We start from the raw sequence: 16,596 nt of genomic DNA, 5'->3' as shown, positions 1-16,596 counted from the left end.
GTGATTCAAAATCCTGACTTAGCTAAGTTACACTATCTCAAAACCAGTTTGTCAGGTGATGCTGCTCAATCGTTAACCAGTTTTAGAATAACAGGAAAAAATTTCATACCAACTCGGGAAAAACTTGTGACTAGATATGAAAACAAACGTGTTTTAATCAAAAGGCATTTGGATGATATATTTAATTTAAAACCTTTAGAAAATAAATCTGCTGGTGGTCTCAATCACCTCATGTAAACTATCACAAGCAACACCGCCAAGCGATGAACAGTAACTACACTACAATGTAAAGGTAAACTTCATCAAAATGTTAAAGTACATTCAGCACAAATAGTAGCAAAATCTCTGTCCAAAATAGGAAATCATCGTCAAAGATCACTATTTAGCATTTTCCAAGGAGTTTAATGACAAATTACCTAGTCAACAACAAAAAGAGGCTCTTGTGAACAAAAAGTTGTTTGTTCACATTTGTTAAATGACTGTCGCTCAAATAAATCTTGTTTACAACATAAGAAAAGACATCACACTCTAATTCATCATCCTGTTGTTAGCCAGACTACAAAAATATCTCATATAAAGTCAAGTTCTCTCATCTCTAACAAATCCATCTCATCTACAGATAACTGTTAAATACTGTTCAATGAAATGGCGACCATACATAGTAGGTATTTTAAGCCAAGTATGAATGGAGATGAGTGTAGGATGAGTGGCGCGATCTTGTAGTCTTGTTAGTGACTAAGGCCGACATTCCTTAGACACAGCTGTTAATTAATAGCCCATACAGCTAATGGCAACATCAATCACGTTCAACAACAACCTAACACATCATCAAGCTCACAAGTCTCCTCTAATCACATGCTTCCATTTATTTTGGTGGTGCAGACTCAATTGAAGAGTGTTGAGAAGTAGTAAAACAGACTGATGGTGACGAGCTTTGCAAATTAGGTTGTTTTCCTTTACAGAAGTGGATAAGCAATGATCAAAATGTACTATCATACATATAAATAACTTCTTGATCAGCATTGTACGTGTTGTTAAAATTTACGGAAAGTAAATAAAAGAAACGTCTTATAACACTTAAAACATATATTTACACTTATACTGTTACTCACAAGACGGTAAATATACAAAAAAGATGGTAAATGGTGATCGTTTTCGATTGTACACTCCAATCATCATCAGACCCAATAGGCAAATGACATTCATTCGCCTATTACCGTAGTACTCATGGTAAGACCTGGACTCAGGACCGATTTAGTTTTTCGTTTTGAGGTCCCTAGAGGCCAAAAACACCATCTGTTCAAATTCATATATATACGTGTGTGTCCGTTAGCGTGATAACTCGAGCAAAAATGATCCGATTTTGATGAAATTTGGTACAAACGTATAAACCTACGTTTATTCTAAGGAGTTCGTGAACCAGCATAATCAGACCATGAGAACGGGGGTTTATGGGGGCTTTATGGGGTAAAAATGGAGTTTTCCCATTTTTGACCCTAAAAACAAAAATATTTGCAATTTCTTTAAAACCGTTTTGAAGAGCTTAAAAAAATAAATAATTTAGTATATTGAAGCGCTGTTGTATGCCTAACGGTCATGGAGTGATTCAAAACATCCTTATATCCTTCCGAAGAATTCTAAATTCTCAAAACTAGTGATAGATGATGCTCATCTCAGGATTCTGCATTACGGCACCCGTTGTACACTTGCAACCGTTCGTCAGAAGTTCTGGGTTGTTGGAGGTAGACCTATCGTCAAACGAGAACTGTTAAAGTGTGTTACTTGTGCTCGTTATCGCTCTCAAAGAGCTAAAAAATTAATGGGGCAACTTCCTCCTACAGGAACCTTGCCATCACGTCCCTTTTTGCACTCTGGTGTAGATTACGCAGGCCCTTTTGTAATCAAAATATGGCATGGAAAAAGAGCAAAAACCTACAAAGGCTACATTGCGGTGTTTATCTGCTAATCGACCTCAGCTATTCATCTAGAGTTGGTTTCCAACTACTCAGCCGAAGCCTTCATATCAGCTTACAAACGATTCACTAGCCGTCAAAAGGCATCTGTGCTACTTTGACTACTGACTGCGGGACATTTGTAGGAGCTGACAAAGAACAGAAAAGATTGTTTTCATCATCTTCAGCAGAATTAGGTCAACTAGAATGCCTGCTTGCTAATGATGGAACTGAATGTAAATTCAACCCTCCTGCTGCTCCACATTTTGGAGGTCATTGGGAAGCCGGTGTTGAATAAGTTAAATACCATCTCAAAAGATTATAAAGGCCCACCTACTAACTTACAAAGAATTTTTGACAGTGCTGGTACAAATAGAAGCAGTACTTATTTCTCTCACCCTCTCTGCCAGCTTACAGAAGATCCAGACAATCTATCAATCCTAACCCCAGCACACTTTTTAGTTGGCGAAGCTTTAACTACGATCCCAGAACCTAATCAAGAAAACCAACCCACATCAAGACTTACTCGGTAGAAATTAACACACCAAATGTTGGAATAATTTTGGAAAAAGCGGTCTTGCGAGTACCTTGAACAACTTCAAGCGTTATACAAATGGAGATTTCCATCATTTTCAATTATAAACTTGGATGAGTTGTTCTTGTTGTTGATGAGCAATTACCACCATCAAAGTGGCCGCTAGCAAGAGTGACTGAACTTCATCCAGGTCGTGATGGGCTTACCCGAGTAGCCACTCTAAGAACAGCAAGTACCTCACAGAAGAGACCAATAGTTAAGCTTTGTCCTCTTTTCCAATTGAAGTCAGTGATTAATAAGCATTGAGTTAGGAGCAATGGGGGGGGGGGGGGGTGGGAGAATTTTTAAAGTTAATTTGCATTTTAGTTTATATTAACTATGTTATATCTTGTTTACTTTTGTTCAGTTGAAGAAATACAGTCCACAAAGCAACATATATAGTTGATTTTCTCTTTTCGCAAATTTCCCATATAGGGAATAAGATATTAGCTTACGTCTCATAGTAAGACCTGGACCCGAGACCGATTTACTATTTTGTTTTGAGGTCCCTAGAGGCCAAAAACACCATCCATCCAAATTCATATAAACCCTATATATAAATATATATATATATATATGTTCGTTAAAGTCAAAGTCAAAGTCATCTTTATTGTCACAAAACGTTTTTTTTTTATGCTCTGGCACAGCCAGACAAAACAGGTGACATTGTCAAACTATACTAAAATAAACTAGCTTATATTGGTAAAAATAAATACATAGTAGGTAACAAAACAAACAGTTCACATTGATTTGTCTTCGAGAAACTGATCAATACTATAATAATTCTTTTCCAACAAAAATTCAAAAATTTGTTCTTTAAAATATACTAATCCTATTATAGATTTGTAGTACCCAGGCAAATTGTTAAATAATCTTTTACCCATATAAGAAGGTGTCCTTTCCACAAGATTTAATCTGTGTATAGGATATTGAAAATCTGTATGAAATCTAGTGTTATAATTGTGCCGATTATTTTCACTGTATAGTTTTTCAAAATTTGATTTCACATACAATAAACATTTAAGAATATACAAATTAGGGACGGTTAGAATCTTTAGTTCTTTAAAAAGTTGTTTGCAAGAATGTTTTACGGGTTTAAAAGTCATTATTCTAAGTATTCTTTTTTGAAGTTCAAAAAGTTGATACAAATCAGATGTGACGCCCCAAAGCTCTATTCCATACAGTAAAATTGACGAAAATAAAGCGTGATAAATCATTAGTCTAGTGTTTAAATCAACAACATTTCTTAAGACCAACATTTGAAAACATACTGAATTTAACTTTTTAGAGGTGTTATGAATGTGATTCTTCCAATTCAATAAACTATCTACATCAATTCCTAAAAATTTAGCTATGTTGCCAAGATTTATTTTTTCATTATCAAAATAAACAAAGCCTTCAAGATCGTCCCTACACTGTGCAGTTTGAAATTTTACTATTTGTGTTTTAATGTGGTTCATTTTTAAACCGTTTACTTTAAACCATTTTGACAGATCTTGAAGAGCTTGATTCAAGGCTAAACTTGGTTCATGACTGTCTTTTGATTTAATGATGGCTGTCGTATCATCAGCATTTAACAACAAACTAGGTTTAACATTCTTAGGTAGATCATTTATGTACATCAAAAACAATAACGGTCCTAATATAGAGCCCTGAGGCACCCATATAACAATCTTTTCCCATTCGTTAGCACGATAACTCGAACAGAAATTATCCGATTTTGATGAAATTTGGTATAAACGTGTAAACCTACATTTATTTGAACGAGTTCGCGAACCAGCATGATCGGACCATGGGAACGGGGGTTTATGGGGGGTTTTATCGGGTAAAAATGGGTTTTTCTGATTTTGACCCTAAAAACATAAAGTTTTGGAATTTCTTTCCCAACTATTTTGTAGAGTTAAAAAAAACAAATAATTTAGTATAATGAAGCATTGTTTTATGCCTAATAGTTACGGAGAAAATTCAAAAAAGTGCAAATTTAAAATTCCCATGTTATTCTTATGGAGAAAATGAAAACTGTTGTAGTTTACTTTTTTATGGATATAGCCTATGTTGCTCTAATTTGGCAAATTTATTTATTTCATCCTATACTATTGACGTTTGGTCAAAAAACACTGTTTACCTTCCCTGTAGCAGCAAACCCACTTGTTAAATCTAATGTTATTTAAATTGGGAATAAATATGTCTTAATTATGGAAATATTTTAGTAAATATGTAATAATCAGACAAGTTGAAATTCGCTTAGTCTGCAGGTTTGCTGCGGCGGGGGTATATTTATCTATCTACATTTTAATCTAATTTTATTCATCCATCTGAATTCTTTAATCACGACCCAAAAGAAGTTCAAACTGCTTTAATGATTTGTTCTCATCAATAGTTGTCCGAACACTCCGAAATAACAATAACACTGGAACCAATGCCTTAACAGACCACTTACCAGCAACACATCACACTCTCCAGTGCAGACGGGTCAAACAAGAAGAAGTGCAAAAAGCCATTCAATCACTAAAGATTAAAAATTCATCTGGAACTGATGAGGTACCAGCTAAACTTCTAAAAAACTGTAAAAATGAAATAGCAATACCCATGACATACCTCATAAATAAGTCACTCTCACAAGGAAAATTACCGAATAAATTAAAAATAGCTAAAGGTTACCAAAATACAAAAATGGACCAACGATAGAAAGAAACAGCTACAGGCCAATCTCCATAATATCAACGTTTTAAAAAATAATCGAAAAGATAGTACTAACCCAACTCCTACACCATCTTCAAGAGCACAACCTTCTCAATAGTCAACAGCACGGATTTATCAAAGGCAGATCGACAGCCACAGCCTTAATAGTGATGTGACGAGTTGAGTATTTTCTTGACTCGAGTCAAACTCGACTCACGACTATGTGAACTCGAGTTGCAACTTGAGTCAGACCCAACTCGGTATCATCGTGAAACTACGGCTTCCATCGGTCGAGTTTGGGTCGACTCGCAGCGCAGCCAATAGGGTTATAGTTTGGCGAGTCGGCTGAACTCGCATTCAGCCAATAGCGTTTACGTTTCGCGAGTCAACTCGTTACGTCCTGAGTTTGTAAAGGTTCGGCTTTCTCCGTACGAGTTCGGTTTCTTGACTCGCTTTGAGGCTGTGAGCCAATAGCGTTTAAGTTTTGCGAGTCGGACTCGTTACGTTTCGAGTTCGTGTAGCTTCGGCAATCTCCGTACGAGTTTGTATCAACTCGTGTTGTGAATGAGATGACTCGAGTTGACTTGACTCGGGTCTTGACTCGAGTCAACTCGACTTGTCACATCACTAAGCCTTAATACAACTGACGGAGCATATACTAGACCAACTAGGAAACTGACACATGAATGTTCACTAGGAATATTTCAATAAAGAATTTGTCTATTGTCTAAACTTATTAAACCCTATATTTGGTTTGTGCCTAATAAAACAGAGAATTTAAAAAAAAAATAGTAAAAATACAAATATTTTGAGTTGTTAAGCTGTTTTAAAAAACTAAGAAGGAAAAGTAAATTGTTTCTGAAAAGTTTAAAGGAAAACTTTGTTTCATGAATAGGAAGTTTTTTATGTGGAATCCAAGATAGACAAAATGTTTCTAATTTATTTCCCTATATAAAAATGTAAAAACATTCAAAATACATTTTTGAGGTAGTTATGATAAAAATACAAAAGGAAAATAGTAAATTCCACAATTACAAATAATAAAATTTGACCATCAAGAAATTCACATAAAACTAAATTTTTTTTATCGGATGTTATGTTCTTTGAAACTAAATAAACAAAAATTTATTTGAATAAAATGATATATATGATAATCACATGTTTTACGACTGTGACTATTATAGCCGCTTTGCCACTTCAAAAACACCAAATTAATTGTCATTGTTTTTAGATAGGCCTAATCATAATGTAAAGTTAACAAAGTAATATTTTACACCATAAAAAAGGAAATTTCTTTCCCCTAACAGTGGTACCACCCGTTTCTTTGTAGAAAGAAAATATGGATGTGATTTTTTAAAACATACCTACCATGTTTGGCAATTTTGTGACGCATAAATGGTGCAACTGACTTTTCTCGAAATTTTCGTTCACTTGTGTGCTAAATTACATTGATCCCTTTGTGATATTAAGCGAATTTATGTAGTAAAATGAAAGTTTGGAATCGTACCTTTCAGTTGGTACCCATACAAATAATCCAACTTTACAACTGTTTTTAACTGTTTAGTTGGAGTTCAAAAACCCTTGCAAAATGTAACTATTGTAGGTAGTCGCTGCCACTACAGACACCAACTATCTTCATTATTATAGTCACACTGTCATTTGAAGGATTTAAATGAAAGTTTTATAGATAATGTATAGGAAAAGTACTTAGAGTGAGAAATTTGCTTATTTTCTAGTTTACTATAGTCTTTGATAAAACTAAATACTTCAACAAGACTTGTCACTGGCTTTTATAAATACAGATTCACGTAAATGACACTTTTACTTAAACATTTTTTTTTATAACTTAATACTCACTTCACTAAAGTAGCGTTAGAGTCCTTTCTACTTTTTCTTCCATTTTTGTCTTGTGTTTCCTAAAAACATCATTTAAATAATTAATTTTATTCTACACAATGAAGATATATCATTGATAAAAGAATTTGCCATCTTCAACATATGCAAAATATTTATTTGTTGTCACCATGTGTCCTCAAGATTTCATATTTATGAAAAGGTATAATATCCACTGAAACAATAGGTAATTTACCTTGCTGTTGGCAATGAGCTATATAGTATTCAGTTCTGGAAGTCCATTGTTCCATTGATAAATTTGAATGTCTTACAATATTCTCATAATTTGGTCACAATACACTTAATGATAACATTAAACATTCAATATGTAAAATATATGATAACCTGTGTAAAATTGAGAAGCTGACAAAAACAAAACTCCTCTAAACGTCCTAATATATCTTTATATCTTGGAAAATTACAACCTGGCTGACTAGTTTGATGTTGTACTGGAGAAGGAGTGATCCTTGACTGCTGTAACCTATTATCTTCGTATTAGTGTTACGTGTTTAAGCATCTACGCAACCTAGGTGAATCCAGACTTCATTCATATTTTGTTCTGACCCTTGCCCTGTCACGTGATGTCTGGCCATCCTCCCCATTCCCCATGTACTCTTCAACCCGGCGACATGTTCTCACCATTTTTTCCCTAGTTTTGATTTTTGTATAATATTCCCCTACTCTATTTGTGGCATATAAATTGAACTTATACTATCGTATGTCTATCTTTTTTATGTATTTATTCGTGACACACCTAACAAAAAAGTGAACTGTGAAAAGTTAAAGTTCTTGGTGCAACTACCGGTCGCGTACGCGAAAGCTGGCCAGCTATCTTCAATTTACTAGACAGCACTTCAGTAAAAAGTAAGGTACCAATTCATATTTCTTCCTATTTTAAAGTTTATTATTTTCTGCTCAAAGTGTGTCTCTAAAGTTGATCTTAACATAATATATCTCACTCCCCTTCTTTTTTGTACAGTCCACAATATCAAAGTTTACACCCCAAGTAGAGTTTCGATTATCCGACCTAAACTGGCAAGGTTGGATAAACGAAAAGGTCGTAAAACACGGAAAATTATAAAAACTATAATCGCGCTTAAAGCTGTAACCGCTTCATGAATTGATGATCACGCCACGAGCGTTGGACATGTTGAAAATGGTTTCATGATCGCAGATGTTCAAGATGGCGTATTGACCACAAGACAAGTAGAATCGTGATCGTGGAATATGTTGACAATAGTGGGAATGTTGACGATGGTCTCCTGATTGCGGGAGATGTTCATAATGGTGCCGTGACGGCGAGACATGTTGACCATGGAACCATGACTGTGAGACATTTTTAATGGTGGCGCCGTGAATACGAGACAAGGTATAAACATATTCTTCTAATACCCCCGCCGCAGCAAACCTGCAGACTTAGCGAATTTCCATCTGCCTGATTGGATTTTAACTAAAATGTCTCCTTAAAAATATCACATTTATTCCCTATTTAAACAGAATTAATAATAATAATAATAATAATAATCTTTATTGTCATTCAGCAACATAAAATTACAATAGACAACGTCAGAAATCAGGACACAAATATGACATCATGCTTAAATCTATATCACCTTAAGAAGCATTGAACATTTTGTTGCATAAACTGTACATACAGGCCTAATATTTAAATTTAAAATTCTAAGATTGAATGCTCTAACACAAATTTATAAAAAACTTAAGTAAATAATGCTTCAAAACTAAACAATTTGTAAATATTCAGAAAATTTGTAAAAAGATTTTTGGACATGCAGGCTGCCTCCTAGTGGCCAATAGTGTTAAGAGGTCAGAGTAATTATTTGTGTTTAAAAAATCGTCTATAGAAAAAAAGGCTTTGCTAATTAGCCATCTTGATAATGTTGATTTGAAAAGGTTTATGTTATCAATTTCTCTAAATGGAATGGGAAGTTTATTGAAAAGTTGTAATTGTAAATATTTATGGCTTTTTGTGAATTTTGAAAGTCTAACTGGTGGGATGTACAGGTTGTTTGATTGTCTAGTTGAGTGGTTATGTATTGGGTGACATTTAGTAAAATTTGTAATGTTTTGTTTAACATAGACTAAATTATTAAAAATATAAATACTTGGAATTGTCATTATATTATTATTTATAAAGAAAGGTTTGCAGTTGACTTTATTTGGTATATCAAACATGATCCTTAGGGCTTTTCTTTGCCAAGTAAACACCCTGCTGGCCCCACAGCTATTTCCCCAGAGAATATTTCCATATAATAAGTGTGTATGAAATAAACTATGGTAAACAGAAAGAAGTGTGTGATTAGATACACAGTGTTTTAGTTTTCGCAATAAAAAACAAACTCGTGACAACTTAGATATTACATTGTTGGTATGTTCTTCCCAAGTTAATTTTTTATCTAAGAAAATACCTAGCAATTTAACAAAATCTGGATTTTCAATTTGGTTTCTACGTAGTGTAAAACATATTTTCTCTGTCTTATCACTATTAATTTCAAGAAAATTACTCTTAAACCAATTATTACCAATATTGATCATGTTATCAATTCCACGGATTGCTGTGTTAAGATTGTCAGAAGGCCAAATAAACGATGTGTCGTCTGCATATAGAACTGTTTTACAAGGCATAGCATTTGGCAAATCATTATTATATAATATAAACAATACTGGCCCAAGTACTGACCCCTGTGGCACCCCAGCAAGAACCTCTTTAAAAGCTGATGTTTGTTTACCGGAAGCTACATATTGTTGTCTGCCACAAAGGTAGGTTTAAAAAAAAATTAGTTCCTGGTGTTTTATACCATAAAAATCCAATTTCTGCAAAAGTATGGTGTGCAGAACTGAGTCAAAGGCCCTGCTGAGATCCACAAGGGCCAGACTCAGATAGTTGCCAGATTCAAATGTATCCAGAATATCTGACACTATGGATTCAACGGCTAAAGTTGTGGAGTATCCGGGTCGAAAGCCAAATTGATTGCTATTCAGAATTTTGTTATTTGATAAAAAATCAAAAAGCTGTATTTTAACACAATTTTCAATTATTTTTGAAAAAACTGGAACCATTGAAATGGGACGATAATTGGAAACAGAAGATATATCTCCTTTCTTGAAAATTAGCACTGTTTTGCATATTTTCAGACAACTTGGAAATGTGGAATTTAATAAGGCAATATTAACTAAGTAAGTTAAGGGTTCTAGAATGTATGGAGCTATATATTTGACAATTTTGTTAGAAAAGCCATAAAAATCTTCAGAGTTAGAGGAACTAAGTGATCTTATAACTTTTAAAATTTCAATTGATGTTACCGGCTTCCAGGAAAAATTGGTATTAGAAACATTTTCCTTATCTAAAAAGTTGTAAAAATTTAACCCACTTCCCCCTCCATTAGAGAACTTGTCTAAAATTTGTTTTCCTACATCAATGTAATAGTCATTAAATTCGTCAGCTGTAATTGGTGGATCCGACTTTTCACTTTTAAAAAATAAACCACTTTCTGACTTAACAACTTTCCATGCAGCCTTACATTTGTTTTGTGAACTATTAATAAATTCCTCATTATATTCTATCTTAGCGGTTTTAATTCTAGTTTTATATTTGTTTTTGTAAGATGATAGACATTTTTTTAGGATGTCATTGTTTTGATAAGCTGGTATTTTAGTCAAATCCTTGAGGAGTAACAGAGTATCCTTCATTTTCTTAAGTGACTCATCAAACCACAGGTTATTTTTTGAACTAACTTTGTAGTCCCTTCTTACTCTCTTAGATAGTCTAGGACAGTGATAGTTGTAACAATTCTGAATACAGTCAATGAAACATTTAAAAGCAACATTAACATCAGCAATCTGAAAAAACCGGCTCCCAATTGATGACACTTAAACTATACAAAAACATATTAATCCTTTCTTTTGTTAACAATCTAAAAGAAACTTCTTTGACTATATCAGGCACATATAAACTACTTGAAAATGCAAAATGTAAAATAGGGTGATCAGATATTTGTTCTTTCAAAACTTTACACTGAAATAAGTTTGGCTCAATGTTAGTTGCAATATTGTCAATACATTTGTTCCCTTTGGTTGGGTATTTAAAGATGTAATATAAATTGAACGATTTTAAGACATTGACAAGCATTTTTGTGGGATTATCATTCTTTAAAAAATCAACATTAAAATCTGCTCCTAAAATTAATTTACAAGATGGTTTTTTTTGTAAAACAAATGTTAAAAGGCTCTCTAATTATTATATAATTAGAATTATATATTTATGAATTGTGTCTTCATTATTTTATGAATTAATTTAATGAGTACTTAGGTTTGCTGCAACAGGGAGGGTAAAAAAGTTTTTTTTAATTTAAAATATTAAAAGGTACTGTGGTTTAGTAAGAAATTAATGTATTTTCCAAATTTGATCAAAATATGTTCATAAACAAGCAAACTACAACAGTTGACTTATTCTCCATAAGAATAACATGGGAATTTTAAAATTAAAAGTTTTTTGAATTTTCTCCGTAACAATTAGGCGCATAATAACGCTTCAATATACTAAATTATTTGTTTTTTTAAGCTCTACAAAATGGTTTAAAAAGAAATTGTGAAATTTTGTGTTTTTAGGGTCAAAAATGGGAAAAACCTATTTTTACCCCATTAAACCCCCGTTCCCATAGTCCGATCATGCTGGTTCGCGAACTCATTCAAGTTTATCCCGCCTTACACCTTCAAACCAAATTTTATCAAAATCGGACAAAAATTACTCAAGTTATCGTGTGGATGGACACATATATATATTATATAGATATATAAAAATTTGAACGAATGGTGTTTTTGGCCTCTGGGGACATCAAAATGAAAAAGTAAATCGGTCCCGGGCTTAGGTCTTACCATGAGACCTACGGTAATAGCTACTTCCCTATAGGGAAATTCGCTAAAAGGTATATAAAATGGACATGAACAATGGAGCTTTTTGGAAAAAGTTGGAATTTCATTTGAGAAACCAGTTAGACACTCAGATATCGCCAAGGAAGGTAAGATAGCTCGGAAGGTCGGATAACCCATGGTCAGATAACCGAGACTATACTGTACCTAAAAAATTGACTCAAAAAACAGCGGTCAGAGGCCGATGTAAACCTCTTCTGCGAAGAAGTCGGTCATTGTGCGACTTAAGAACAATTATATTATATCTTTTTTATATTATCAGCAAGTTTAGGTTAGGTTATGACAGTTTCATTTTATAATAAAAAATTTTTTTAATTAATTTTCTAATTAAAAATTATAAGTAACTTAAACCTTCATTTGATTTTTATCTTATATCTTTTTTAAACTATCAGCAAGTTTGGTTGGTTGTGTTAGGAGATGACAGTTTAATTTTATAATTAAAAATTGTTAAATTAGTCTTATGGTAAAAAAAATAATTTTATAACAAAAAAAATTATAACATTAATTTTATAATTTTTCTTAAGTTGACATGAGGGGCTTTCGCACGATGCCCGACTTCTTCGCAGAAGAGGTTTACATCGGCTTCTAACCAGGTGCCTGAGACGCTAGTCTCGGCGCGCAGTGTCACTTTTGATGTTGACACTACTCGGACAGTTAAAAACTTGGATACTTGATATTTCAATATTTTTTTTTATAATTTAAAATCTTGGACAAATGAAAGCTCGGACAACTGATTTTTCTAATATTTTGTAATTTTCAACAAACTTGGACAGCTGAAAATTCGGACAAATGAACCTCACCCGTTTGACTTGAACTATTAGAAATCTTTATTCACCATTGATCATATTACATGAAGCTTAGTCATACAATATAGGCTAAATCTATCATAATACTAAGGAAAAGAAAATCTACACATACAACAATCATAAACCTATATAATACTACTAACAATAACAACAACATTTCTTGGTCAATTCTATCCACAAATTAATCTAAGATCACAGGACAGTCTAAAAACTATGTTAAACAATAAAACGGATTTTTTAATAGCCAATCGTGAATTTTCTTCTTGGAAACATTGACTGGTGCAGTTCTAGCATACGAAGGAAGTTTATTAAAAAATCTAATGCAGTTAATTTTGTGAGATGACCCAGTTTTGGCTAATCTATACATTGGGATATCAAGTCTCACCTTCCCTCTTGTGTCGTGGTTGTGTATGCTCTCTCTTGTGACAAATTCTTGTAAGTATATTGATGTCCATTAATGAGCAAAGAATATACAAATTTACAACAGTGAGTATTTTAAGTTTAATAAATAATGGACGACAGTGCCTCCACAAGGCTCGCCCTACACATATTGCGAATTACTTTCTTTTGAATCGATAAAATATCATTTGTTGCTTGCTATTTTTACTTTACTTTCAACACAAAACATTCCTTAAAACGTAATTATTGTTTCCCGATCGGAAATAAAAATATCCCCGTCGCAGAAAACTTGCCAACTAAGCAAATTTCCATTTGCCTGAATTGGTCTTCAATTAAACTTTTAAATTGACATTTAGGTTTAACGAGTACCTAGGTTCGCCGCTACAGGGAAACTAATAAAGTGTGTTTTATTACTAAAATATTAATAGACTAGTATAAAATCTATACTAATATATAAAAACTAGCTGTTTGCCCGTTCTACGTACGGGAATCTTGTAGTAAGTTTAAACCTTCTTATTTTCAGAACAGGAGTTGGTTTGCATGTGAATATTTCCTGATATGCTGGCAAAACTATTACTGTATAGGAATACATATAAACCTTCGCAAATACAATAGCTGACAGTTTCAAAGCCAAAACGAATGCTTCATAATTATATGTCACCTGATCGTGTTAGTCCATATTTTATATCTAATGATAAAAGGAATTGCTTTATAGATCTATGAGGCATAGTCCTAAGGAGTAAGGTAGGCCTGTAATTGAAAGTTACTTTTCACACTGATTAAAAGTAGTTAAAATACTACCTCAACCTCACTACTGCACACTTTATTCGGGTTGAAATTTTCATTAATAAATGTGCTTAATGTTAATGCTTAAAACATCTTGTCTTTTCCACGAAACACTGAGAAATTTGGACATTAATGCGTTACTAACAGACAGCATACACACACCAATACAGAATTGAATTAGGGGATTTCCTACGCTTTAACATTGCAAACAAAACAATTATTTGAAAAGTTTTTATAGTGTCATCAAATGGCTAGTTGTAAATAGTAATGTGCTTGTACGTAAAAATGATTCTTACTGCTACCAGTGGTTTTAAGGAAAAGTAGCAGTACCAAAAACCAACGTTTACATTTAAGAAAATAACTATAGTACTTACGACCAATTCAAACTGTCCTTCTAATCAAACTGTATTATAGGTATTAATCCGTTGGCAAATATATAAATAAATAAATACACAGGCCACAAAACATGTAACATGTAACGTTAACAACGTAAAGCTTTAAAAACTCACTATGGTTTGCTCAAAAAAAAACTTTCAGTTGATGGGGTGCAGTACCGAAGTTATTAATCTCCCTTGGTTTTAATTTTCTTTTTAAGTTTTCGAAAATCAAAGTTATTTCCCATTAATAGCATTATTTGTAAGCAACTTTTAATGTTAACATATTAATGACAGTTTGAAGAAACCACCTTTATCCAAATAAAGGTTTCTTATTTAAAAGATTACGTAATCTCTAAACGATAATCGGTACATATATCTAGCAAACATTCGGAGGAAATGTTACAAAAACGCACAAATCTGGGGTTTTGGACGTTTTTAGTTTTACTTCCTAGATAGGAAAAGTACCGATATCGTTGTCGAAATGTTAGAAACCAAAAGTGAACAACACATTGGAAAAGCGAGTTTAGCTACATCTGTAAGTTAAACTTCTGTTACGATCACAGGGAAATCAGATAGATCTTCCAAGATTTCAGCAACATCCACGATCACCCACTGCATTTGTGATTTTTTCCTTTGCACTTTACACAACTGTCCTTGAAACGTCGTCAATAAGTGAAAACCTTCTTGTAAGCTATTGGTGACGATGATTAAAAAAATGTAGGTAAGTTTCCCAGCACTAATACAACACTGATTCACGGCATTTTCCCCGGTTATCATAACTCAAGAACAATCGTTGTACTTGCGATTAATTAAACCGGTTAAGTAAGGCACAACGTTTTTAATCTCACTTGGTTTGGATGTGCTAACAAAACTTGATCGGAAATGGTTGCGGTATTTGTAAACAACTTTTAATGTAAACATATCAGTGACAGCTAGAAGTGAGAACTAATCCAAACAGCTGATCGTTATTTCATAAAATGTAATAGTAAACATTAGGAGAAAATTTGACAAAAATCGAACAAAACTGTTTTTCTCTACATGCAAGAAGAAGAAGAAGTAGTTTCCCTCCATTTGTGCCGTTGCTGTGAGTTAATTTCGTCAAGTGGTGCATGCCTCCTCTATTTCAGGTAAGAATCTTGTACGTTCTTACTATGTATAATGCATATTTACTTTAGGGATTTAAGCTTAGAAACTTTATCATTAAGGTTAATAGTTGTTTTAATTAGTAGCTAAATATATTTGTAGTTAAACTGTAATTGCAAAAGCCGGTTTCCAAAATAACCTCTTTTTTTTAACTATGTTGGTATTTGAAGCAAATATCTGCCATTTCTCCAAATACCGACACCCCCTTGTCGGTATTTATTTTTAACATATGTACAAGCAAAAAATACCGACATCTAACACTTTGAGTGTATATGTATGAAACAACACATTTTAAAGTCCCAAAACTATTATTCCTTTTAAATGTTATGCATTTGTATATAATTGAGACATGCTTAGCGGTATTTCTTTTAAAAAAATATGGTCCCACTAAAATATTGACATATTACAAGCTTTAAGATAACTATTATCGTAGATTGAAATTTGTGTCTATACTTATGTGTACGAACAATGTGTAAAGAAAGATACAAATTCTCTTTATATACGAGTAACCTACTTGTATTTTTTTCAGAATGCCTACTGTGAAGACGCTACCACCAAAAAAGCGGAAACAGTACAGTGATGAAGACATGAAAAGTGCTATCTTAGCAGTACGAAGTGGTGCTGAAACAACTTCATCGGCTTCCAAGCGTTTTGGTGTGCCAAGAGTTACGCTCCATGACAAACTTAGTGGACGGTATGATGAAAATTGTAAACTCGGGAGGAAGCCTTTGCTATCTGATTTGGAAGAAGAAATGTTAGTAAAGTGGGTATTGACATGTAAAACCAGAGGATTTCCTGTGACAAAGGAGCAGCTGATCCACAGTGCTGGAAGAATGATAACTAAATTAGGGAAGCCAAACCCATTCGTTAATGAGAAGCCAGGCAGAAGATGGTATGAGCTGTTCATGGGTCGGCATACCAACCTAGCTGTTAGAGAGTGTCAAACTCTGACGACATCTCGTGCTTCAATCACGAAGGAAGGTATTAGTAGTTGGTTCGCTGAGGTGAAAGCCTACTGTGAGGAAAATGATCTAATG

At 33.4% G+C, this 16,596-nt stretch overlaps 1 protein-coding gene across 2 annotated transcripts in view; it reads right to left on the bottom strand.

Moving 5' to 3' along the window:
* Window positions 1–16,596, bottom strand: part of LOC128982825 (uncharacterized) — a 124,502-nt gene that overhangs the window by 46,232 nt on the left and 61,674 nt on the right. For both annotated transcript variants that reach the window (XM_054401851.1, XM_054401850.1), the window contains exon 5: window positions 7,066–7,124. In XM_054401851.1, coding sequence (XP_054257826.1) covers window positions 7,066–7,124 — 59 coding nt within the window. The remainder of the gene's footprint in view (window positions 1–7,065; window positions 7,125–16,596) is intronic.

This window comes from Macrosteles quadrilineatus, unplaced genomic scaffold (genome assembly GCF_028750875.1).
Source record: "Macrosteles quadrilineatus isolate MER2022 unplaced genomic scaffold, UCM_ALF_1.0 Scaffold_1__1_contigs__length_201487025, whole genome shotgun sequence".
NCBI lineage: Eukaryota > Metazoa > Arthropoda > Insecta > Hemiptera > Cicadellidae > Macrosteles > Macrosteles quadrilineatus.
The sequence above is the reverse complement of the archived record's forward strand: the minus strand, read 5'-3'. Positions and strand labels throughout refer to the sequence as shown.